Source organism: Oncorhynchus gorbuscha, linkage group LG12 (assembly GCF_021184085.1).
Source record: "Oncorhynchus gorbuscha isolate QuinsamMale2020 ecotype Even-year linkage group LG12, OgorEven_v1.0, whole genome shotgun sequence".
Taxonomy (NCBI): Eukaryota; Metazoa; Chordata; class Actinopteri; order Salmoniformes; family Salmonidae; genus Oncorhynchus; species Oncorhynchus gorbuscha.
In genome coordinates, this window is record NC_060184.1 from 76,881,884 (window position 1) to 76,908,099 (window position 26,216).

Below are 26,216 nucleotides of genomic sequence, written 5' to 3' on the forward strand. Positions count from 1 at the left end.
TGTGTGTGTGTGTGTGTGTGTGTGTGTGTGTGTGTGTGTGTGTGTGTGTGTGTGTGTGTGTGTGTGTGTGTGTGTGTGTGTGTGTGTGTACTGTAAGTTACTGTACACACCAGTGTTTTACAGTATTATGCTACTTTCTCGGTCAGATTGTTTCTGCCAGATGCCAGATGTGATTGTTTGATGTAGAAAGGAGTTTGTGGTTTCCTGCGGCCGTGTCCAACGTCAACCTCATGACTGTAATGGGATTAGTGGTTGAGGTTTCACTGATTGGGGAAACGTGGCCTAACAGGAGGGGAAGTTACTGAAACACACACACATATTTACTCACACACACATACACACACATATATTTACACACACACACACACACACACACACACACACACACACACACACACACACACACACACACACACACACACACACACACACACACACACACACACACACACACACACACACACACACACACAAAGAACTGATACTTACAGTAATAATGCATGGTCTGGCTCAGGATAGAATGTGTTTTTAATTCAGCCACACTGTCTGCCATCTCACTCCAAAGCTCTCTGACGTGTGTGACACACAAGGCCCAGGTAGGAAATGACCCAGAGAGAGTTTCTTAAGTGGACTGATGACTTAGAGAGAGAACACTCTTGGATTAATACACACATTAATACAAACACACGCACACACACACACACACACGCACACACACACACACACACACACACACACACACACACACACACACACGCACACACACACGCACACACACACATACATGATGCCATGCACTCACATGGCTAATAAGCAACATGTGCAGATCCTAAGCTTCCATTACACAACGCCCAGAGACTGCTCCTCTCAGAGACTGCTCCTCTCAGAGACTGCTCCTCCCAGAGACTGCTCCTCCCAGAGACTGCTCCTCCCAGAGACTGCTCCTCTCAGAGACTGCTCCTCCCAGATACTGCTCCTCCCAGAGACTGCTCCTCCCAGAGACTGCTCCTCCCAGAGACTCCTCCTCCCAGAGACTCCTCCTCCCAGAGACTCCTCCTCCCAGAGACTCCTCCTCCCAGAGACTGCTCCTCCCAGAGACTGCTCCTCCCAGAGACTGCTCCTCCCAGAGACTCCTCCTCTCAGAGACCCTCTAACGAATCACGGGGGGTTTGGTGTGTTAATTAACTGGTCTTTATTCTATCCATGGAGAGAGAGACATTCTTCACTACAACAAACTTATTTTTGTCCTTACCTCCAAAAAGCTTATATTACTCCACAATGACTCATTGTGCTTCTATCCTGGTACGTATTATATTGAAGATTGAGACATACAGAACTTTAAGCACCTTGAAATGAGTCAACTTTAAACTGAAGTGGATCTTACGCGAAGTCAAATCAAATCAAATGTATTTATATAGCCCTTTGTACATCAGCTGACATCTCAAAGTGCTGTACAGAAACCCAGCCTAAAACCCCCAAACAGCAAGCAATGCAGGTATAGAAGCACGGTGGCTAGGAAAAACTCCCTAGAAAGGCCAAAACCTAGGAAGGAACCAGGCTATGAGTGGTGGCCAATCCTCTTCTGGCTGTGCCGGGTGGAGATTATAACAGAACATGGCCAAGATGTTCAAATGTTCATCAATGACCAGCGTGGTCAAATAATAATAATCACAGGCAGAACAGTTGAAACTGGAGCTGCAGCACGACCAGGTGGACTGGGGACAGCAAGGAGTCATCATGCCAGGTAGTCCTGAGGCATGGTCCTAGGGCTCAGGTCCTCAGAGATAGAGAGAGAAAGAGAGAATTAGAGAGAGTATACTTCAATTCACACAGGACACCGGATAAGACAGGAGAAGTACTCCAGATATAACAAACTGACCCTAGCCCCCCGACACAAACTACTGCAGCATAAATACTGGAGGCTGAGACAGGAGGGGTCAGGAGACACTGTGGCCCCATCCGATGATACCCCCGTACAGGGCCAAACAGGAAGGATATAACCCCACCCACTTTGCCAAAGCACAGCCCCCATACCACTAGAGGGATATCTTCAACCACCAACTTATCATCCTGAGACAAGGCCGAGTATAGCCCACAAAGATCTCCGCCACGGCACAACCAAAGGGGGGGGGGGGGGGCGCCAACCCAGACAGGAAGATCACATCAGTGACTCAACCCACTCAAGTGACGCACCCCTCCTAAGGACGGCATGAAAGAGCACCAGTAAGCCAGTGACTCAGCCCCTGTAATAGGGTTAGAGGCAGAGAATCCCAGTGGAAAGAGGGGAACTGGCCAGGCAGAGACAGCAAGGGCGGTTCGTTGCTCCAGAGCCTTTCCGTTCACCTTCACACTCCTGGGCCAGACTACACTCAATCATATGACCTACTGAAGAGATGAGTCTTCAGTAAAGACTTACAGGTTGAGACCGAGTTTGCGTCTCTCACATGGGTAGGCAAACCATTCCATAAAAATGGAGCTCTATAGGAGAAAGCCCTGCCTCCAGCTGTTTGCTTAGAAATTCTAGGGACAATTAGGAGGCCTGCGTCTTGTGACTGTAGAGTACGTGTAGGTATGTACGGCAGGACCAACTCAGAGAGATAGGTAGGAGCAAGCCCATGTAATGCTTTGTAGGTTAGCAGTAAAACCTTGAAATCAGCCCTTGCCTTGACAGGAAGCCAGTGTAGGGAGGCTAGCACTGGAGTAATATGATCAAATTATTTGGTTCTGGTCAGGATTCTAGCAGTCGTATTTAGCACTAACTGAAGTTCATTTAGTGCTTTATCCGGGTAGCCGGAAAGTAGAGCATTGCAGTTGTCTAACCTAGAAGTAACAAAAGCATGGATACATTTTTCTGCATCATTTTTGGACAGAAAGTTTCTGATTTTTGCAATGTTACGTAGATGGAAAAAAGCTGTCCTTGAAACAGTACTGATATGTTCGTCAAAAGAGAGATCAGGGTCCAGAGTAACGCAGAGGTCCTTCACAGTTTTATTTGAGACGACTGTACAACCATTAAGATTGTCAGATTAAACAGAATATCTCTTTGTTTCTTGGGACCTAGAACAAGCATCTCTGTTTTGTCCGAGCTTAAAAGTAGAACTTTTGCAGCCATCCACTTACTTATGTCTGAAACACAGGCTTCTAGTGAGGGCAATTTTGGGGCTTCACCATGTTTCATTGAAATGTACAGCTGTGTGTCATCCGCATAGCAATGAAGTTAACATTATGTTTTCAAATTACATACCCAAGAGGTAAAATATATAGTGAAAACAATAGTGGTCCTAAAACGGAACCTTGAGGAACACTGGAATTTACAGTTGATTTGTCAGAGGACAAACCATTCACAGAGGCAAACTGATATCTTTCCGACAGATAAGATCTAAACCAGGCCAGAACTTGTCCGTGTAGACCAATTTGGTTTCCAATCTCTCCAAAAGAATGTGGTGATTGATGGTATTAAAAGCAGCACTAAGGTCTAGGAGCACGAGTACAGATGCAAAGCCTCGGTCTGATGCCATTAAAAGGTCATTTACCACCTTCACAAGTGCAGTCTCAGTGCTATGATCGGGTCTAAAACCAGACTGAAGCATTTCGTATACATTGTTTGTCTTCAGGAAGGCAGTGAGTTGCTGTGCAACAGCCTTTTCTAATATTTTTGAGAGGAATGGAAGATTTGAGATAGGCTGATAGTTTTTTATATTTTCTGGGTCAAGGTTTGGCTTTTTCAAGAGAGGCTTTATTACTGCTATCCGCCGGAGTTTGGTACACATCCAGTGGATAGAGAGCCGTTTATTATGTTCAACATAGGAGGGCCAAACACAGGAAGCAACTCTTTCAGTAGTTTATTTGGAATAGGGTCCAGTAGGCAGCTTGAAGGTTTAGAGGCCATGATTATTTTCATCATTGTGTCAAGAGATATAGTACTAAAACACTTGAGTGTCTCTCTTGATCCTAGGTCCTGGCAGAGTTGTGCAGACTCAGGACAACTGAGCTTTGAAGGAATACGCAGATTCCTAGTGAAATATTTGTCCACCTGGATCAAGAAATCACTTTTATGGAGATGTCTTGGTCCAGGTAGTGTTAGTCCTGTCACATTCTGGTCCGGTCACATCCTGGTCACATCCTGGTGACATCCCGGTCCTGTCACATCCCGGTCCTGTCAAATCCTGGTCACATCCTGGTCCTGTCAAATCCTGGTCCGGTCACATCCTGGTCACATCCTGGTCACATCCCGGTCCTGTCACATCCTGGTCCTGTCACATCCTGGTCCTGTCACATCCCGGTCCTGTCAAATCCTGGTCACATCCTGGTCCTGTCAAATCCTGGTCACATCCTGGTCTTGTCACATCCTGGTCCAGTCACATCCCGGTCCGGTCACATCCTGGTCTCATCCTAGTCCTGTCAAATCCTGGTCACATCCTGGTCCTGTCAAATCCTGGTCCGGTCTCATCCTGGTCACATCCTGGTCACATCCCGGTCCTGTCACATCCTGGTCCTGTCACATCCTGGTCCTGTCACATCCTGGTCCTGTCACATCCCGGTCCTGTCAAATCCTGGTCACATCCTGGTCCTGTCAAATCCTGGTCACATCCCGGTCCAGTCACATCCTGGTCACATCCTGGTCCTGTCAAATCCTGGTCACATCCCGGTCCTGTCACATCCTGGTTCCCGGTCACATCCTGGTCACATCCTGGTCACATCCCGGTCCTGTCACATCCTGGTCACACCCTGGTCTTGTCACATCCTGGTCCAGTCACATCCTGGTCCAGTCACATCCTGGTCACATCCTGGTCACATCCTGGTCCGGTCACATCCTGGTCACATCCCGGTCACATCCTGGTCCTGTCACATCCTGGTCTTGTCACATCCTGGTCCTGTCACATCCTGGTCACATCCTGGTCACATCCTGGTCCTGTCACATTATGTTGTCTTGTACTGCATCATGGAATCCTGCATCTGCCAGAGAGTGCGGCGGTGTGATGTCCCCAGCTGATCCCCCATTGGGCCGGTCCAGAAGCATCTGTTGTGATGTCACTGGGTGGGCGAGAAATTCCAGGTCATAGTAATATCAGGCCTCTGTTCCATGACACCAGTAAACAGGTGATAGCTCTATCTGGCCATTGGCCTCTGTTCTATTACACCAGTAAAACATACACTCAGACCAAGGGTTAAGGTTAACTAGAGACACTGTCTTGAAGCAGCCTGAAAGCTGATGGCCAGTAAAGACAGACTATCTATCTGTCTCTCTATGGGGAGCTAGCCTAGTGGTGTGAGTTAGCCTAGCGTTGTGGGCTAGCCTAGCGGTGTGGGTTAGCCTAGCGGTGTGGGCTAGCCTAGCGGTGTGGGCTAGCCTAGCGGTGTGAGCTAGCCTAGCGGTGTGAGCTAGCCTAGCGGTGTGGGCTAACCTAGCGGTGTGGGCGAGCCTAGCGTTGTGGGATAGCCTAGCTTGCTTAGGCCATTTTACAGGAGCACAAAACGAACGATTGTTCCACGGGTTCTCCCTCCTAACGTGGACTGTGTGTGAGTGTAGTCATCTTCTTGAAACTGGGGTAGAATTGCAATCCTTTTTCTTTAACATGAGTCCATTGAAGGGGAAAGTAATTGTGGGAAATAAAAGCATGCATGACTTGCCAGAGAGAAGGGAGTAGGTTGGGCGGCAGGTAGCCTGACAGATTTTTACCTTTTGGTTACAGTAACCGATAGGTTGCTGGATCAAATCCCTGAGCTGACAAGGTAAAAATCTGTCATTCTGCCCCTGAACAAGGCAGTTAACCCACTGTTCTTTGGTAGGCTGTCGTTCTAAATACGATATTTGTTTTTAACTGGCTTGCCTAGTTAAATAATAAAGAATAAAATAGTCTGTGCAGTGAATTTTCAGACCAGTTTCTAATCAATAAAAACATTCATGATGAATTAATCATGAATAGACACTTCATCAAGTCTTCCTATGTATTAATTCACTATTTATGTGATCTAATGGTATTTCTTTGTGTTTCAGAGGGGGGTTCCCAGGGCCAGATGGACCTGACAGAGCTGATCGGCGTTCCTCTCCCCCCCTCCGTCTCCTTCGTCACGGGCTTTGAGGGCTACCCGGCCTACCGTTTCGGGCCCGATGCCAACGTGGGCCGCCTCACCAAGTCCTTCATCCCTGACCCCTTCTACCGTGACTTCACCGTGATCGTCACCGCCAAGCCCACCACGCGGCACGGCGGGGTCCTATTCGCCATCACCGACGCCTACCAACGGGTGGTGCAGCTGGGCGTGGCGTTGAGCCCCGTGGAGGACGGGTCTCAGCAGGTGCTCCTCTACTACACTGACCCGGGGGTCGGGAGCACCCAGGAGGCTGCGAGCTTCAAACTGGCTGACCTGACGGGGAGGTGGGCCCGCTTCACGTTGACGGTGCAGGGGACAGAGGTGCGTCTCTACATGGACTGTGAGGAGTACCACCGTGTGGCCTTCCAGAGGAGCCCGGAGCCCCTCACCTTCGAGGCCAGCTCGGGCATCTTCGTGGGCAATGCAGGTGGTACGGGGCTGGACAGGTTTGTGGTGAGTTGACGGGTTTTTGTTGTGTTGTGCGTGTGTGTGGGTGGGTTTTCTACCTGGTATTTAATTGCACTCACCTGGTGTCCCAGGGCTACACAGTCATTGTCCTGCAGGGCCGATAAAACCTCTGGTTTTCATCCTCTCCTGACAAGCAAAACATTTTTGGAAGTTTGTCAACAATCGACTAATGAAACAAATACTAAAAGAGCATCTTCGGGTGGAATTTGGCTTTAGCTAGTTTTCAGTCACACTGTGTGACTCACTGGGGTTTGAACCCAGGTTTTCTGCGAGCCACAAGGCAGTGTTATCCTATTGACCTAAAGCCTAGGCATTACACTGTAGTATATTTCACCCAAAATTCTACTTCCACTCCACCCTACTAGAGCCCTGCATAGGCATGAATCAAGCCCTACCTGTGATCGTTATGTTCAGGCCCTACCCTACCCAGGCTTGATTGCTTCTGCCCCGCCCGGCCCCGCTCTGCCCCACCCGGCCCCGCCCTGTCCTGCCCCGCCCGGCCCCCCATGCCCTGCCCCGCCCTGGCCCGAAATCAGAAATAACCTCCTCCATTCGTAAATCCATTAGCTCCTCCTCTCTGTCTGTCACTCGCTCCCTTCATGCTGTTCACTCTGCATGAGCTCTGCTCATGGCGCTCTGAGTCTGTGAGTATCCATAGCAACGGAGAGATGTGAGAGAGCTGTTAGCTACTTTTGCCACTCGGAACTCAAGGAACATTAATATTTTCTTTTAAATTATCTGTCCTGTCTTATATTATCTGTCCTGTCTTATATTATCTGTCCTGTCTTATATTATCTGTCCTGTCTTAAATTATCTGTCCTGTCTTATATTATCTGTCCTGTCTTAAATTATCTGTCCTGTCTTATATTTGACCACGTTGAAGCACTTCTGACACCATGTTATGATTTTAGTCAGATATGACTCTACTGCGCAGCAGAGGACGAGCAAATGGCTCAGCTTCAAAATGTAAGTGATCAATTTAGTGAAGCCCGAGCCCTGCACGCACTCTAGTTATTGATGTTAAAACCCTACCTGGCCTTTAACCCCGATGTACAATATTGGGGCCAGTCGAGCAAGTGGCAGAGCTCTACACCCTACCACTACTACTTAGATGTTGTACTAATCTAAACAGAATGGATGAACTAATAAAGTATTGCTTGCCTCGGTTTTTAAGAGCACCAAAAAGCTATTGCCAAGCAGCTGTTTCCCACCCATAAAGTTTCATAGGAGCATATGGGTTGGTAGTTTCAGTGAAATAGAGTTAACTTAGTCTGGAGGAAACTCTCTGTTCTCCCCGCCAGCCTGTCTCTTCTCACCACCCTGGATCAAAACAGACCTCTCGCTGGTCAGGGGGAATCAAAATGTCACATGTGTTCATTACCCCTCTTTCTTTCCTCTGCCACTCTCTTTCTCCCTCCTCTCTCTCTCATTAATGTCTCTGACTTTGTTTTGGTCTCTGCCACTCTCTTTCTCCCTCCTCTCTCTCTCATTAATGTCTCTGACTTTGTTTTCGTCTCTATCTATTTTTCTCCCCCCCTCCCTCTCTCTCTCTCTCTCTCTCTCTCTCTCTCTCTCTCTCTCTCTCTCTCTCTCTCTCTCTCTCTCTCCTCTCCCTCTCTCTCTCCCCCTCCCTCTCTCTCCCCTCTCTCTCTCCCTCTCTCCCCCCTCTCTCCCTCTCTCCCCTCCCCCTCTCCCCCCTCTCTCTTCTCTCTCTCTCCCCCCTCCCTCCCTCTCTCTCTTCTCTCGCTCTCTCTCTCTCTGTTAATGTTGTTGGGGGCAGTGGGGCCTCCAGCTGATAGTGTGTTTGTGTTGGAATCTGATATCCTGTTTCTTCCCCTGTGAGGAACACGAACAAACAGACTCAACAGCAGTGGCGCTCCTGAAAGCACCTCACACTGCATTATGGAAAAATGGAGGTGTGTGTGTGTGTGTGTGTGTGTGTGTGTGTGTGTGTGTGTGTGTGTGTGTGTGTGTGTGTGTGTGTGTGTGTGTGTGTGTGTGTGTGTGTGTGTGTGTGTGTGTGTGTGTGTGTGCAGTCGACCACAGCTGATTTGGATAAGAACTCATGCTGGTTTAGGACCACTCGACTTCAAAAACAACCGTCTCTGAGTCCCATGTTCATTTCCTTTTGTTTGTTGTTGTATATTTAAGCAGAGTATAAACTCTAGCTAAGAGACTTTGTTCATTTCCTTTTGTTTGTTGTTGTATATTTAAGCAGAGTATAAACTCTTGCTAAGAGACTTTGTTCATTTCCTTTTGTTTGTTGTTGTATATTTAAGCAGAGTATAAACTCTTGCTAAGAGACTTTGTTCATTTCCTTTTGTTTGTTGTTTGTTGTTGTATATTTAAGTACTAAGAGACTTTTCATTTCCTTTTGTTTGTTGTTGTATATTTAAGCAGAGTTTAAACTCTTTAAGAGACTTTTCATTTCCTTTTGTTTGTTGTATATTTAAGCAGAGTATAAACTCTTGCTAAGAGACTTTGTTCATTTCCTTTTGTTTGTTGTTGTATATTTAAGCAGAGTATAAACTCTTGCTAAGAGACTTTGTTCATTTCCTTTTGTTTGTTGTTGTATATTTAAGCAGAGTATAAACTCTTGCTAAGAGACTTTGTTCATTTCCTTTTGTTTGTTGTTGTATATTTAAGCAGAGTATAAACTCTTGCTAAGAGACTTTGTTCATTTCCTTTTGTTTGTTGTTGTATATTTAAGCAGAGTATAAACTCTTGCTAAGAGACTTTGTTCATTTCCTTTTGTTTGTTTGTTATTTAAGTATAAACTTTAAGAGACATTTCCTTTTGTTTGTTGTTGTATATTTAAGTATAAACTCTTGCTAAGAGACTTTGTTCATTTCCTTTTGTTTGTTGTTGTATATTTAAGTATAAACTCTTTAAGCATTTCCTTTTGTTTGTTGTTGTATATTTATAAACTCTTGCTAAGAGACTTTGTTCATTTCCTTTTGTTTGTTGTTGTATATTTAAGCAGAGTATAAACTCTTGCTAAGAGACTTTGTTCATTTCCTTTTGTTTGTTGTTGTATATTTAAGCAGAGTATAAACTCTTGCTAAGAGACTTTGTTCATTTCCTTTTGTTTGTTGTTGTATATTTATAAACTCTTGCTTTGTTCATTTCCTTTTGTTTGTTGTTGTATATTTAAGTATAAACTCTTGCTAAGAGACTTTGTTCATTTCCTTTTGTTTGTTGTTGTATATTTAAGCAGAGTATAAACTCTTGCTAAGAGACTTTGTTCATTTCCTTTTGTTTGTTGTTGTATATTTAAGCAGAGTATAAACTCTTGCTAAGAGACTTTGTTCATTTCCTTTTGTTTGTTGTTGTATATTTAAGCAGAGTATAAACTCTTGCTAAGAGACTTTGTTCATTTCCTTTTGTTTGTTGTTGTATATTTAAGCAGAGTATAAACTCTTGCTAAGAGACTTTGTTCCTTTTGTTTGTTGTTGTATTTTAAGCAGAGTATAAACTCTTGCTAAGAGACTTTTTGTTTGTTGTTGTATATTTAAGCAGAGTATAAACTCTTGCTAAGAGACTTTGTGACGTACGCTGCATATGTATGTCATAGAACCATTAATTACATCACTTATGACATCACAACACTTACATGTCAGCTGTCTTAGCAACGGTCACTTGGTGCAACAGACATGGTACTCTACACCATACGATGTGTTGTGCTGTGAGGAAAACACTCTTCTTGTTGTCCTGCCAAACAGTGTACATCAAATAGCTCTGAGTTTTGTTTTTTTCACGTCATCCAACAAATGTAAGCTTTTTGCCGATGCACACCAGGGGTGGGTTTGCCATCGTACTGAGAATGCATAGGCAAAAAATAACCCCATACCTACTGTAAAATATAGTGGTGAATCTTTGATTTTATGGGGCTATTTTGCTTCCACTGATCCTGGGGGTCTTTGTTAAGGTCAACCGCATCATGAACTTTACCCACGACCAGGACATTTTTGTCAAAAAAAATCTGATTGCCTGAAACTTTGGCTGCAAGTGGATCTTCCAGCAACACAATAACCCCAAGCACACATTACAGAACAAAGAGATCTTTTCCAGACTTGAAACCCATTGAACATCTGTGGTTTGAGTTGACGAGGGCAGTCCATCAGCGCAGACTAAGGATTTCACGGATCTGAAAAGATTCTGTATGGAGTGTTTTAAGATCCCTCACAATTTGTTTTAGAAAAAGGCTTAGTGCCGTTATCCTCACAAGGGAAAGGTATTGAAAACAAGGGGTGTCAATTATGTTGACCCCTACCTACAGTAGTTGAGAAACAAAATATGACTTGTTACAAAATCTCTTTCTCTGACAATTTGATTAGGATAAAATACTATAATTTCCTAAACAAATAGTTTTATTTTACCTTTATTTTACTAGGCAAGTCAGTTAAGAACACATTCTTATTTTCAACAATGGCCTAGGAACAGTGGGTTAACTGCCTGTTCAGGGGCAGAACGACAGATTTGTGCCTTTTCAGCTCAGGGATTCGAACTTGCAACCTTTCAGGTACTAGTCCAACGCTCTAACCACTAGGCTACCCTGCCCAGTATTTGAATTATGCACGCTGACTTCGGTCGCCAGCTGTACGGTGTTCCATCCAACGCGTTGGTGCGGCTGACTTCCGGGTTAAGCGAGCAGTGTGTCAAGAAGCAGCCTCTCCCGAGTCCGTACAGGAGTTGCAGTGATGGGACAACTCTGTAACTACCAATTGGGGAGAACAAAAGGGGGTAAAAATGACCAAATAATAATATTGATCTCAGAAAAGCTCATAAAACTTTGATGGAATCAGAGCTGTTGCATGGAAACATTTCCTGTTAACCTTCAACCTCCCTTTACAGCATCAGATGGACTTGATTTAGTTTACTGAGCCTCTCTTCTCCCTCCTCTCCCCTTCTGTCTTCTCTCTCCCCTCCCCTTCTGTCTTCTCCCTCCCCTCCTTCTCCCTCCTCTCCCCTTCTGTCTTCTCCATCCCCTCCTCCTCTCTCCTCTCCACTTTGTTGGATTGGAAACAGGTGTTTGTCCTCTGGATAGACCCATAAACAGATTAGTCAAACATGCCATGTGCCATTCGACCCTCCTGACAGTCATTGTTAGTGAGATCTATGTTCCGTTATAGCAGTTTAAAGGCTGCTGTCTTGAAGAGTTTTGTCAGATTGAGGTACCTGTTACCAGGTTGAGGTACCTGTTACCAGATTGAGGTACCTGTTACCAGATTGAGGTACCTGTTACTAGATTGAGGTACCTGTTACCAGGTTGAGGTACCTGTTACCAGGTTGAGGTACCTGTTACCAGATTGAGGTACCTGTTACCAGATTGAGGTACCTGTTACCTGGTTGAGGTACCTGTTACCATATTGAGGTACCTGTTACTAGATTGAGGTACCTGTTACCAGGTTGAGGTACCTGTTACCAGATTGAGGTACCTGTTACCAGGTTGAGGTACCTGTTACCAGGTTGAGTGAGGTACCTGTTACCAGGTTGAGGTACCTGTTACCAGATTGAGGTACCTGTTACCAGGTTGAGGTACCTGTTACCAGATTGAGGTACCTGTTACCAGGTTGAGGTACCTGTTACCAGATTGAGGTACCTGTTACCAGATTGAGGTACCTGTTACCTGGTTGAGGTACCTGTTACCAGATTGAGGTACCTGTTACCAGGTTGAGGTACCTGTTACCAGATTGAGGTACCTGTTACCAGATTGAGGTACCTGTTACCAGATTGAGGTACCTGTTACCAGGTTGAGGTACCTGTTACCAGGTTAATGTACCTGTTACCTGGTTGAGGTACCTGTTACCTGGTTGAGGTACCTGTTACCAGATTGAGGTAGCTGTTACCAGATTGAGGTAGCTGTTACCAGGTTGAGGTACCTGTTACCAGGTTGAGGTACCTGTTACCAGGTTGAGGTACCTGTTACCAGATTGAGGTACCTGTTACCAGGTTGAGGTACCTGTTACCAGGTTGAGGTACCTGTTACCAGATTGAGGTACCTGTTACCAGATTGAGGTACCTGTTCACCGTACTTGAGATATTTCCATTTCACTAAAAGGTTGTGTTGATTTGATTTGAGAGCTGGCAAATCAAATCAGGTCATGCATTTACTGTGAGTGTGTATACTAGATTTAATGTTCCTTAACCCCCCCCCAGGGTACTGTTAGTGTTTATACTAGTATTAATGTGCCTTAACCTCTCTCTCTCTCCCCAGGGTTGTATCCAGCAGCTGGTTCTGAAGGGATACCCCACAGCCCAAGATGACCTGTGTGAAGAGGACGACCCCTATGTGAGTGTTTCCCAATACTACATCTGACTTTCTTTTCACTTGAGCCCTAATAGGTAGGACTGGGTAGGTCAGGGTGGGACTGGGTAGGTCAGGGTGGGACTGGGTAGGTCAGGGTGGGACTGGGTAGGTCAGGGTGGGACTGGGTAGGACAAGGTCGGACTGGATGGGACTGGGTAGGACAAGGTGGGACTGGGTAGGACAAGGTGGGACAAGGTGGGACTGGGTAGGACAAGGTGGGACTGGATGGGACTGGGTAGGACAAGGTGGGACTGGGTAGGACAAGATGGGACAAGGTAGGACTGGGTGGGACTGGGTGGGACTGGATGGGACTGGGTATGGCTGGATGGGACTGGGTGGGACTGGGTAGGACAAGGTAGGACTGGGTGGGACTCGCTAGGTTTCCACCATACAGCTATCAACTATCAAGTATTTTCAGATTAGTTATCATAAAGGAAAGGATGCCAGGAGAGACTATCTAGCGGACACTGTACATGGACCTCTAACCACTGATCTCGGATCAGATTTCAACCACCCCCAATACTAACACCATTAGGATGATGAAAATGTCAAAGCTGACCCTACATCAGTGGTAATGTGCTGGACTTCTACCTTACTCCATCCTAAAACCTGACATGCTAATGATGAATGGGACCATCATCCCCTCTAGTGGTGGTTAGAGGACATCGCAGGGTTGTGTGTTGAAAGATTCATTCGCTTTCTGGTGAAAACACCACTGAACTCCAGTTGATTTATGATTTATGATTTAGTTAATTATTTTCTCTTTTTTTTAGCTCCGTATTTAAGCATAAGTTATTGCTACTTGTAAAATAAGAATTTGTTCTTAACTGACTTGCCTAGTTAAATAAAGGTTTAAAATATATATATATTTTTTTAAATACTTGGAAAAGCATTAGACAATTTGCTTGTGATAGAAGCATCTGGACTATTCTTCCTCACTGCCTATTGAATATGTAAAACTATTAGTGAGATTCCAATGCCACAACTTAAGCGTTATGTAATGAAAATACAAGGTTGTTACTGTCGCGCTTCCATTGTTGCGCTCTTTCAGGCATCTGGCTATGGGAGTGGAGACGACTCCTTCGACGACACAGAAACTCTGGATGAAGTGAAGAAGGTAGTGGAGGAGAGAGAGTACACCGTGGTGAGTGACTGAAAACACTCAGACCCAACCCTGTACACACATATTCTATCACACTGGCATAAACCCACAAGGATAGTTTTACGACATTTTAAAAACATTTGAATTTTATTTAAAAGAACAAATGACAATGACAGCCTACTGGGGAACAGTGGGTTAACTGCCTTGTTCAGGGGTAGAACGACAGATTTTTACCTTGTCAGCTCAGGGATTCAATCAAGCAACCTTTCGGTTACTGGCCCAACACTCTAGGCTACCTGCCGCCTCTACTCTCTACCCACTAGGCTACCTGCCACCTCTACTCTCTAACCACTAGGCTACCTGCCGCCTCTACACTCTAACCACTAGACTACCTGCCGCCTCTACTCTCTAACCACTAGGCTACCTGCCGCCTCTACTCTCTAACCACTAGGCTACCTGCCGCCTCTACACTCTAACCACTAGACTACCTGCCGCCTCTACACTCTAACCACTAGGCTACCTGCCGCCTCTACACTCTGACCACTAGGCTACCTACCACCTCTACACTCTAACCACTAGGCTACCCTGCCACCTCTACACTCTAACCACTAGGCTACCTACCACCTCTACACTCTAACCACTAGGCTACCTGCCGCCTCTACACTCTAACCACTAGGCTACCTGCCGCCTCTACACTCTAACCACTAGGCTACCTACCACCTCTACACTCTAACCACTAGGCTACCCTGCCACCTCTACACTAACCACTAGGCTACCTGCCACCTCTACACTCTAACCACTAGGCTACCCTGCCACCTCTACACTCTAACCACTAGGCTACCCTGCCACCTCTACACTCTAACCACTAGGCTACCCTACCACCTCTACACTCTAACCACTAGGCTACCCTGCCATCTCTACACTCTAACCACTAGACTACCTGCCACCTCTACACTCTAACCACTAGGCTACCCTGCCATCTCTACACTCTAACCACTAGGCTACCTGCCACCTCTACACTCTAACCACTAGGCTACCTGCCGCCCCCATACATGATCAATAGGTCGTCATACATCATCAACATGCACACCTTCTAACTCCCTCCTCCTAACACAGTAGGGGTATCTACAGCACATCCATCAACCTTCTAACTCCCTCCTCCTAACACAGTAGGGGTATCTACAGCACATCCATCAACCTTCTAACTCCCTCCTCCTAACACAGTAGGGGTATCTACAGCACATCCATCAACCTTCTAACTCCCTCCTCCTAACACAGTAGGGGTATCTACAGCACATCCATCAACCTTCTAACTCCCTCCTCCTAACACAGTAGGGGTATCTACAGCACATCCAGACAATTCAAGTTAACGGGACCAGTTTGATGGGAGACGTGAAGATATTCCTTATCCTCCAGCCAGGTTCTCCTATCTGAGAAACGCTCAACCTGATCTGGTCTGACCTTTTTTTATTTTTTTTATTTCACCTTTATTTAACCAGGTAGACTAGTTGAGAACACCTTTATTTAACCAGGTAGGCTAGTTGAGAACACCTTTATTTAACCAGGTAGGCTAGTTGAGAACACCTTTATTTAACCAGGTAGGCTAGTTGAGAACACCTTTATTTAACCAGGTAGGCTAGTTGAGAACACCTTTATTTAACCAGGTAGGCTAGTTGAGAACACCTTTATTTAACCAGGTAGGCTAGTTGAGAACACCTTTATTTAACCAGGTAGGCTAGTTGAGAACAGGTTCTCATTTGCAACTGCGACCTGGCCAAGATAAAGCATAGCAGTGTGAACAGACAACACAGAGTTACACATGGAGTAAACAATTAACAAGTCAATAACACAGTAGAAAAAAGGAGAGTCTATATACATTGTGTGCAAAAGGCATGAGGTAGGCGAATAATTACAATTTTGCAGATTAACACTGGAGTGATAAATGATCAGATGGTCATATTGGTGTGCAAAAGAGCATAAAATAAAATAAATAAAAACAGTGTGGGGATGAGGTAGGTGAAAATGGGTGGGCTATTTACCGATAGACTATGTACAGCGGCAGCGATCTTGGACCATATCTGAGAGGAAAGCATATATCCTCTTCTGAATAGTTAAATGCTTTCTGACACATTGAAGGATCTGTGCCCCCCACCCCCCACCCCCCACCCCCCCCCCCACACACAGCCGTTTAGACAACAACACATAGGTTTTCCACTGTAACTGGCAGAGGACTTAGTTACATTAGTACCTTTTATTAGTTGTGTAAACTGAGCCATATATCAAGAGTCTGGAAGCAGCAGTTGTGATGTGTGCCCAACCACTCCTCTTCTTCCTCCCCCTGCCCAACCACTCCTCTTCTTCCTCCCCCTGCCCAACCACTCCTCTTCTTCCTCCCCCTGCCCAACCACTCCTCTTCTTCCTCCCCCTGCCCAACCACTCCTCTTCTTCCTCCCCCTGCCCAACCACTCCTCTTCTTCCTCCCCCTGCCCAACCACTCCTCTTCTTCCTCCCTCTGCCCATTTGGAGAGAGATGTCTTGGTATTACATTTCATGCCTCAAAAGTGATCTAACGTTGACATATCCCATGCTATTTGTGGAGATCCTGCATTATTTACAAGGATGTCACCAGACTAAAACTGCAGGACTCAATCCCAGATATAAGCAAGATTGGCACCATAACTGTCTCTTGAACACTGCCTTCCATCTTCCTTCAACTGTCACATGGACACCAAGCACACTGCTTAACATCAAAACAGCTGCTGATGCTTGGCTGAGTTTTCCTTCCAGTTTCCCTTGAGCTTTTCTCTCCCATTACCAGGGATTGGATATCATCTGAAAAGACTGTGATGAGATAAAGTGTTTCAGTGGGAGAGACCACACAGTGTGCACATTTGGGGTTTTGTCCTAATACTACACAGCTGTGCTGAGTCTTTGGCTATGTCGGATTAAGTGATATGACATGCTATTCTATAATATTACCTGATTGAACTAATCATGTAAATGTAATTAACTAGAAAGTCGGGCAAAACATTTTTTTTATAGAGCTGTTATCTTCCGAATAAACTCTTAAAGACCTGGTCATCTTTTACATCAATAGCAGTCAATTATTAATCGTCACCGTATTCAGTCTCATCTGAACATCGTAGAATTCTTCACGAACCCTGGCTAACAAGTTGAATCAGCAATACAAGATGTGGTTTATTTATTTACTAAATACCTAAACAATCTCACAGGATTACATAAACACAGGATGGGTCATACAATGAGTACTAATTATGTCATAAAAGAAAACGTCCCTGGTGGACGGAACCGATATGACGGCTGGTTACACAAAGAAAGGGGGTTGGGTTTTGAATGAAAGTGTGGGAATACTGAGGAACAAAGGAATTTGGTCTCTGATTGGACTTTGTAAACCTATGCTATCGTAAATACAGACTCTTATGCATTCTAAATAACCACCCATTTGGAAAAGGAAAATGCAAGAAATATTTACTCTGAGCCGTGCTTCAATAGGTTAGTCGTAGATGGAAGGCCGTGTTGCCCAAGCGAGATTTTCCTGTCCTCTGAAGAATGTCTGCTGGTAGGTTGGATACGTTGTAGTACTGTCGTCGTGTGTTAGAAAGAGATACTTTGTCCGTCCTTTCCTAGCCCACATTTACAGCTGCTGCTGCTCACTCAACCCTTAGTAGGTATCACTTCTTTAGTGAATAAGAGTTCAAAGTTCATACCAAGTTGTAATACTTTAAGCTCAGCTCACGCTGACGTTGGCTTAGTTCTGTAGTTTGATATTAGCCCTTTTAATGTATGGACCGTCGTCATCACGTCCTCAGGAATACAAATGTTAATTTCGTTAACGCTTATGTAGTGGGGAGAGAAGGGCGTTTTTCATAGTTTACAACCAATGTCTGTTCACTTGGGCGGGGCCACTGAGTTGAGCCTAGTTCACTTATGAAAACCAATTCTCTCATTTAGAAGCTAAAATTACATTTAATCTTTTCAGAAATAGTTTCATATTTAAACATTTAAATTGCACAACAATTCCATGTGAATCTCAAAACTAGAATGTGTAGACTTTCCAAGATAGAGTTTATGTCATCCTATCATCAGTAATAATGTCTCAGATGACAACTGATCTGATCTCATATTCTTTAAGTACCAACGCATATTTTTTAACTGGTTGGATTACTGAAATATGGTTCTGGCCCCCACCCTTTTATGTTACCAGACTCTCTATGTTAACAAAGGGCTTTCCAAGAGTCACTCTGTAGATTAGAGAGAGAGGAAAGGTATTTATCGGGGTCATAAACGTCACTAAATGGCCATGTCATGTCATGACAGCTGATTAAAATAATCAAAGCTTGTTGCTGAGTTGGTTATCTTAGTCAGCTGTGTAGTGCTAGGGCCAAAACACAAAACGTGCACCCAGGAGGGGGGGAGGACCCAGGACCGAGTTTGGGAAATGCTGAGTTAGGCTACATACTCAGGGTTACTACTTATCTCTTTCTCTCGCTCACCTTCTCTCTCGCTCACCCTCTCTTCCGCTCTCTCTCGCCCTCTCTCTCTCTCGCTCTCTCTCGCCCTCTCTCTCTTCCACTCTCTCTCGCCCTGTCTCTCTTCCTCTCTCTCTTGCCCTCTCCCTCTTCCACTCTCTCTCACCCTCTCCCTCTCTCGCTCTCTCTCGCCCTCTCTCTCTCTCGCTCTCTCTCGCCCTCTCTCTCTTCCATTCTCTCTCGCCCTGTCTCTCTTCCACTCTCCCCCTCTCTCTCTTGCCCTCTCCCTCTTCCACACTCTCTCCCTCTCTCTCTTGCCCTCTCCCTCTTCCACTCTCTCTCCCTCTCTCTCTTCCACTCCTCTCCCTCTCTCTCTTCCACTCTCTCTCCCTCTCTCTCTTCCACTCTCTCTCCCACTCTCTCTTCCAGTCTCTCTCCCTCTCTCTCTTCCACTCTCTCTCCCTCTCTCTCTTCCACTCTCTCTTCCACTCTCTCTAACTCTCTCTTTCCACTCTCTCTCTTCCACTCTCTTCCACTCTCTCTCCCTCTCTCTCTTCCACTCTCTCTCCCTCTCTCTCTTCCACTCTCTCTCCCACTCTCTCTTCCAGTCTCTCTCCCTCTCTCTCTTCCACTCTCTCTAACTCTCTCTTTCCACTCTCTCTCTTCCACTCTCTCTCCCTCTCTCTCTTCCACTCTCTCTAACTCTCTCTTTCCACTCTCTCTCTCTTCCACTCTCTCTCCCACTCTCTCTTCCAGTCTCTCTCCCTCTCTCTCTTCCACTCTCTCTCCCTCTCTCTCTTCCACTCTCTCTAACTCTCTCTTTCCCTCTCTCTCTTTTCCACTCTCTCTCCCTCTCTCTCTTCCACTCTCTCTTCCACTCTCTCTAACTCTCTCTTTCCACTCTCTCTCTCTTCCACTCTCTCTCCCACTCTCTCTTCCACTCTCTCTCCCTCTCTCTCTTCCACTCTCTCTCCCTCTCTCTCTTCCACTCTCTCTAACTCTCTCTTTCCACTCTCTCTCTCTTCCAGTCTCTCTCCCTCTCTCTCTTCCACTCTCTCTCCCTCTCTCTCTTCCACTCTCTCTAACTCTCTCTTTCCACTCTCTCTCCCTCTCTCTCTTCCACTCTCTCTCCCTCTCTCTCTTCCACTCTCTCTCCCTCTCTCTCTTCCACTCTCTCTCCCTCTCTCTCTTCCACTCTCTCTCCCACTCTCTCTTCCAGTCTCTCTCCCTCTCTCTCTTCCACTCTCTCTAACTCTCTCTTTCCACTCTCTCTCTTCCACTCTCTCTCCCTCTCTCTCTTCCACTCTCTCTAACTCTCTTTTCCACTCTCTCTCTCTTCCACTCTCTCTCCCACTCTCTCTTCCAGTCTCTCTCCCTCTCTCTCTTACACTCTCTCTCCCTCTCTCTCTTCCACTCTCTCTAACTCTCTCTTTCCACTCTCTCTCTCTTCCACTCTCTCTCCCTCTCTCTCTTCCACTCTCTCTTCCACTCTCTCTAACTCTCTCTTTCCACTCTCTCTCTCTTCCACTCTCTCTCCCACTCTCTCTTCCACTCTCTCTCCCTCTCTCTCTTCCACTCTCTCTCCCTCTCTCTCTTCCACTCTCTCTCCCTCTCTCTCTTCCACTCTCTCTAACTCTCTCTTTCCACTCTCTCTCTCTCTCTTCCACTCTCTCTCCCACTCTCTCTTCCACTCTCTCTCCCTCTCTCTCTTCCACTCTCTTGCTCTCTCTCTTTCCACTCTCTCTTTCCAGCAGTTTAACTGCTATTGCTTAGATTTAATCCAGGTGCTCCGAATCAAAGCTGAACCCTCAAAGGAAGCCTCTTTCTCTAAAAGCTTTGTTTTGTGAATTTCATAAAAAGGAATACATACTGTTTTTCGTTGTCCAAGGTGACTAAGGTCATATTTAATGAATAGTAAAAGTTCAACAACCATGAAAACTCTGAGATCTGTGGTTTTTTTTCCAAATCTGTTCTGATCAAATCTGTGACCATTAGCCTAATTGTATGTTCGTGGTCTACTCTGTCGTCATCCTTACTTTTCCTTGAGGCTGTTCCTACTCCCAGCTTGTTTGTGTCCTCTGTTGTAGCTGGTGTTGGGGTAGACGTTGGGGTAGACGTTGGGGTAGACTCAGGAAGGGTGATTTGACTGCTAAACCTCTCTGTTCCAGGATGGCTTCTATGTTCACCATTAGGGAGAGAGAAAACAAATAGACCCTAAATCAGTGATTTGGACAACTACTCCAGGGCTGGCAGGGTAGCCTAGTGGTTAGAGTGTTGGACTAGTAACCGGAAGGTTGCGAGTTCAAACCCCCGAGCTGACAAGGTACAAATCTGTCGTTCTGCCCCTGAACAGGCAGTTAACCCACTGTTCCTAGGCCGTCATTGAAAATAAGAATTTGTTCTTAACTGACTTTCCTGGTTAAATAAAGGTAAAAAATTAAAATAAATAAAACCCACACAGACTGGGTATTGGGATGAGGTCCAAATCACTGATTTAGGGTCTGTTTGTTTTCTCCCTAATGGTGAACGTTAGGATTTGGGGAGGGAAAACAGATCCTATACCAGGTAAACTTAATCTGGGAGCAGGGGATGTGCTGAGGCAGGGGATGTGCTGAGGCAGGGGATGTGCTGAGGCAGGGGATGTGCTGAGGCAGGGGATGTGCTGAGGCAGGGGATGTGCTGAGGCAGGGGGATGTGCTGAGGCAGGGGATGTGCTGAGGCAGGGGATGTGCTGAGGCAGGGGATGATTTAGGGCCATTCCCAGTGTGTTTGTGGATCTGGTCCCAGCCTCTTCCTGCGTAGCTGGTTTAGCACTTCTGCTAGTCTGTCAGCACACACACATGCACACACGCACGACTTGCCGAGTTAAATAAAGGTTAAAAAAATATGTATGTTCTGTAACAATCCGCCAGAGAGAGCGAAAATACATCTGAACCATCTGAAGCTTGAGGACTGAAAGTACCTTCAGAATATGGCAACAAGTAATCATGGCAACAAGTAATCATGGCAACAAATTAACTAAACATTATAAATTCTAGGGTCGCTTAGATACGAAATGCAAATCCTTAGCCACAATGCTTTATAAATGAGAATAAAAATTCACGCTATCATTCCATAATGAGGCTTTTCTAGGAAAAACATGTAAAAACCTTAGCAACCAATCCGTCACCACACAAGGTTCCCTCTCGGGAAAATAAAACGCATTTGAATTTAATAAAGTTACAATTATGTCAGTTTTTTGGGTGACCCGACCAACTTCACATAGAATGGGTGTTATAGATATGTCATTCTCATTGAAAGCAAGTTCAATGATATGTTCTATTATCTCTATTTCTATGCTTCTCGTTCTTAAGTTACATTTTTGCATCTTTTACTTTCTGTTTTGTACACCAGATTCAAAAAGCTGAAAATACAATACTTTTGGTTATGTAAAATATATTTCACAGTGGTTTAGATGGTACACTGATTCTTCACACTATACTTGTGCGTTTTGTCACATAAACTGAAAATAGGCAAACTATTAGAATTTTAGCAACCAGGAAATGGCAGAGCGATTTCTGCATAGTGCACATTTAATTGAATTCCATTGGATGACCTAGTTGAGCTTTCTTGACTCATGCTCAGCTGCATATAACCACAGGGTGGCAACAAAGCCCATCTTGCAGAACTTGGCAAACCTGGCTATGTTATGTTCAAAGGATGCATCCTTTTAAATCTGACCCCCCCCCCCCCTCTCTTCCTCTCTCTCTGCTACCTCCCCCTACCTCCGCATACCATCTCAGCCAGAGGAACCATGGGGCACCCCTGTGCGCGCCCCTCCCACCGAGGCATCGCCCAGTGACGATGAGGATGCTGATGAGATCTCAGGTCAGGACGTGGAGCTGAAAGTAGAGAGAGGTGAGAGATGTGAGGGAGAGGGAGGTGAGAGATGTGAGCGAGAGACATGGAGGTAGACTGTACATAACACTGCATGAATATATTATTAATATTATTATTATTATAATCCCTTGTGGTGTTGAAATGATGAGCCACCAGGGGGCGATAAAACCTGGTAAGACACAGAGCCATATACATGTGTATTGAGAATGTTGTATCTTTGGCCACAGGACCAAGTAAGACTGCGGATGCAGACTACAGACCAAGCAGTGTAAGTATGAGTTGTTGACAGATTTAAGAGAATGCAACTGAAGACCGATAATGTGTTACCTGCCCTATAGTAATGATGTGTATAAACCCTGGGTTGATGATGCTACTACAGTATGCAATGACCAATGAGAGGCTTAGAAGCCACCGGCCTCCATATTGGTACTGCCCGGAAGAAGCAGTACTCCATGAATGATTGGAAATTTTACAGTATTTCAATAAAAGGTTTCAAGGACAAAATGACATGGGGACAGTAACATTAGTCCTCTCTAAAAAAAACATGTATTTAGTAAGGAATCTCTTTCATTATTTGTTTTATGTTCAGGTCACAAAATATAATTTAAAAGTTTGCATTAATGTGTCTGTAATAGAATATACTTGTCTAAAATGAATGTAGACATTAATAAATGCATTTCTATATCTTCCAACATCTGTTTTACACTGGAGGAGGAGTAACAAGATGGCTGTGCAGTTGCCTCCAAACAGAGGCCCCTGTCAGTCATCTAGGGTTAATACATATCATGGATAGTACCTGACCAGCCATCAAACAAATCATTGGTCGCCAATATACCACACTTACTGTTCTCATGGTGTGACTCTCTCTCTCTCTCTCTCCAGGGGACTTCCAGTCAGAAAGGAGAGCAAGGAGATCCAGGGCCAGCCGGCCCCCCTGGCTCCCCTGGGCCCCCAGGCCCACACAGTCTCTTTAGCAAAGGCTTCTCTCAGGGATTGCCAGGACCCAGGGGCCCCCAGGGGCCCCCAGGACCAGCAGGGACACCCGGTAACGACGGCCAGCCAGTAAGAACCTGTTTGTTACCACAACATCCCCTCCCCTTCACCCTCTGTTGTTCATGTTGATCAGCACTGTATTGTAATTGCAAATCCCAGTTGTATCTGTTTCCGTCCGATTCCTTCGTTCACTCTGACTCCTAGACATTTGTGTGGTTTGTCTCGGCAGGCGTATTTCTCTCCAAAATAGTTCAGTTCCATTGGTGTTCTCTCTCTTTAATTGCTGCTATTGACTCCGTTTAATGGCCCATTTAGGTGGTTTCATGCCGACAGCCAGTGGCCACGATGATGGCTGTGTTGTGACCTCATTCAGTGGTTTAGAATAGCAGTTTTTTATGTACGTTTTTTTGGGGTCAGAAATCGTTTTTATACAATACCAGTCAACGGTTTGGACACCTACTTATTCAAGGGTTTTTCTTTATTTGTGCTATTTTCTACATTGTAGAATAATAGTGAAGACATCAAAACTATGAAATAACACAATATGGAATCATGTAGTAACCAAAAAAGTGTTAAACAAATTTTAAATAATGTTAAAAAAAGATAAACCACCTGGATTTGACAACTTAAATGGAAAGCTAATGAGGATGGTAACAGACTTTATTGCCTATTTGTCATCATTTTAATCCGTCTGGCGGAAAATGTTTTTCTTCTGACCAGGAGTGAAGCCAAAGTCATTCCGCTAACCAGGAATGGTAAAGCACCCTTTACTGGTTCTAACAGCCAACCAATCAGCTTGCTGCCGACGCATAGCAAAGTTTTGCAAAAAAAAATCGTTTGACCAGATACAATTCTAATTCTCTGTAAACAAATGAACAACAGACATTCAGCATGCTTATAGAGAAGGGCACTCAACATGTACTGCACTGACACAAATGACTGATGATTGTTTGAAAGAAATTGAAAATAACTATAGATTGTGGGAGCTGTACACATATGGAATCATGTAGTAACCAAAGAAGTGTTAAACAAATCCAAATATATTTGAGATTCTTCAAAGTAGCCAACCTTGGCCTTGATGACAGCTTTGCACACTCTTGGCATTCTTTCAACCAGCTTCAGTTGGAATGCTTTTCCAACATTCTTGAAGGAGTTCCACATATGCTGAGCACTTGTTAGCTGCTTTTCCTTCACTCTGCAGTCCAACTCATCCCAAACCATCGCAATTGGATTGAAGTTGAGTGATTGTGGAGACCAGGTGATTGTGGAGGTCAGGTGATTGTGGAGGTCAGGTGATTGTGGAGGTCAGGTGATGGTGGAGGTCAGGTGATGGTGGAGGTCAGGTGATGGTGGAGGTCAGGTGATGGTGGAGGTCAGGTGATGGTGGAGGTCAGGTGATGGTGGAGGTCAGGTGATAGTGGAGGTCAGGTGATAGTGGAGGTCAGGTGATAGTGGAGGTCAGGTGATAGTGGAGGTCAGGTGATAGTGGAGGTCAGGTGATGGTGGAGGTCAGGTGATGGTAGAGACAGGTGATTGTGGAGACCAGGTGATTGTGGAGACCAGGTGATTGTGGAGACCAGGTGATTGTGGAGACCAGGTGATTGTGGAGACCAGGTGATTGTGGAGGTCAGGTGATTGTGGAGACCAGGTGATTGTGGAGGTCAGGTGATTGTGGAGGTCAGGTGATTGTGGAGGTCAGGTGATTGTGGAGACCAGGTCATCTGAAGCAGCACGTCTCCATCACTTTCCTTCTTGGTCAAACAGTCCTTACACATCCTGGGGGTGTGTTGGGTCATTGTCCTGTTGAAAAGCAAATGATAGTCCCACTAAGCGCAAACCAGGTGGCATGGAGTATCGCTGCAGAATGCTGTGGTAGCCATGCTGGTTATGTGTGACTTGAATTCCCACACCATCACACCTCCTCCTCCATGCTTCACGGTGGGAACCACATGCAGAGATGATCCGTTCACCAACTCTATGTCTCACAAAGACACGATAGTTGGAAACAACAATCTCAAATTTGGCCTCATCAGACCAAAGGACAGATTTCCACCATTCTAATGTACATTGCTCATGTTTTTTGGCCCAGGCAAGTCTCTTCTTCTTATTGGTCTCCTTTAGTCGTAGTTTCTATGCAGCAATTCCACCATGGTCATCTACAAGACCCTGCTAGGTAAAGTCCCCCCTTATCTCAACAGCACCCACCTGTAGCACGCGCTCCAGCAGGTATATCTCTCTGGTCACCCCCAAAACCAATTATTCCTTTGGCCACCTCTCCTTCCAGTTCTCTGCTGCCAATGACTGGAACGAACTACAAAAATCTCTGAAACTGGAAACACTTATCTCCCTCACTAGCTTTAAGCACCAACTGTCAGAGCAGCTCACAGATTACTGCACCTGTACATAGCCCATCTATAATTTAGCCCAAACAACTACCTCTTTCCCTACTGCATTTATTTATTTTTCTCCTTTGCACCCCATTATTTCTATCTCTACTTTGCACATTCTTCTACTGCAAATCTACCATTCCAGTGTTTTACTTGCTATATTGTATTTACTCCGCCACCATGGCCTTTTTTTGCCTTTACCTCCCTTATCTCACCGCATTTGCTCACATCGTATATAGACTTATTTTTCTACTATATTATTGACTGTATGTTTGTTTTACTCCATGTGTAACTCTGTGTTGTTGTATGTGTTGAACTGCTTTGCTTTATCTTGACCAGGTCGCAATTGTAAATTGTTTTTGCTTGTTTGAGCTGTTCTTGCCATAATACGGATTTGGTATTTTTAGTGGTTAAGAGTGTAGAGGTGGCAGGTAGCCTAGTGGTTAGAGTGTAGAGGTGGCAGGTAGCCTAGTGGTTAGAGTGTAGAGGTGACA

The 26,216-nt window shown here is 45.2% G+C and overlaps 1 protein-coding gene across 3 annotated transcripts in view; it reads left to right on the plus strand.

Annotated features, from left to right (window-relative positions):
- Positions 1-26,216, plus strand: part of LOC123991412 (collagen alpha-1(XVIII) chain-like) — a 133,454-nt gene that overhangs the window by 51,447 nt on the left and 55,791 nt on the right. For all 3 annotated transcript variants that reach the window (XR_006830792.1, XM_046292986.1, XM_046292987.1), the window contains exons 3-8: positions 5,999-6,546; positions 12,779-12,853; positions 13,923-14,015; positions 22,246-22,360; positions 22,570-22,610; positions 23,225-23,404. Coding sequence is in view for 2 of the 3 variants with exons in the window: in XM_046292986.1 (XP_046148942.1) it covers positions 5,999-6,546; positions 12,779-12,853; positions 13,923-14,015; positions 22,246-22,360; positions 22,570-22,610; positions 23,225-23,404 (1,052 nt within the window). In the remaining variant the exon portion in view is untranslated. The remainder of the gene's footprint in view (positions 1-5,998; positions 6,547-12,778; positions 12,854-13,922; positions 14,016-22,245; positions 22,361-22,569; positions 22,611-23,224; positions 23,405-26,216) is intronic.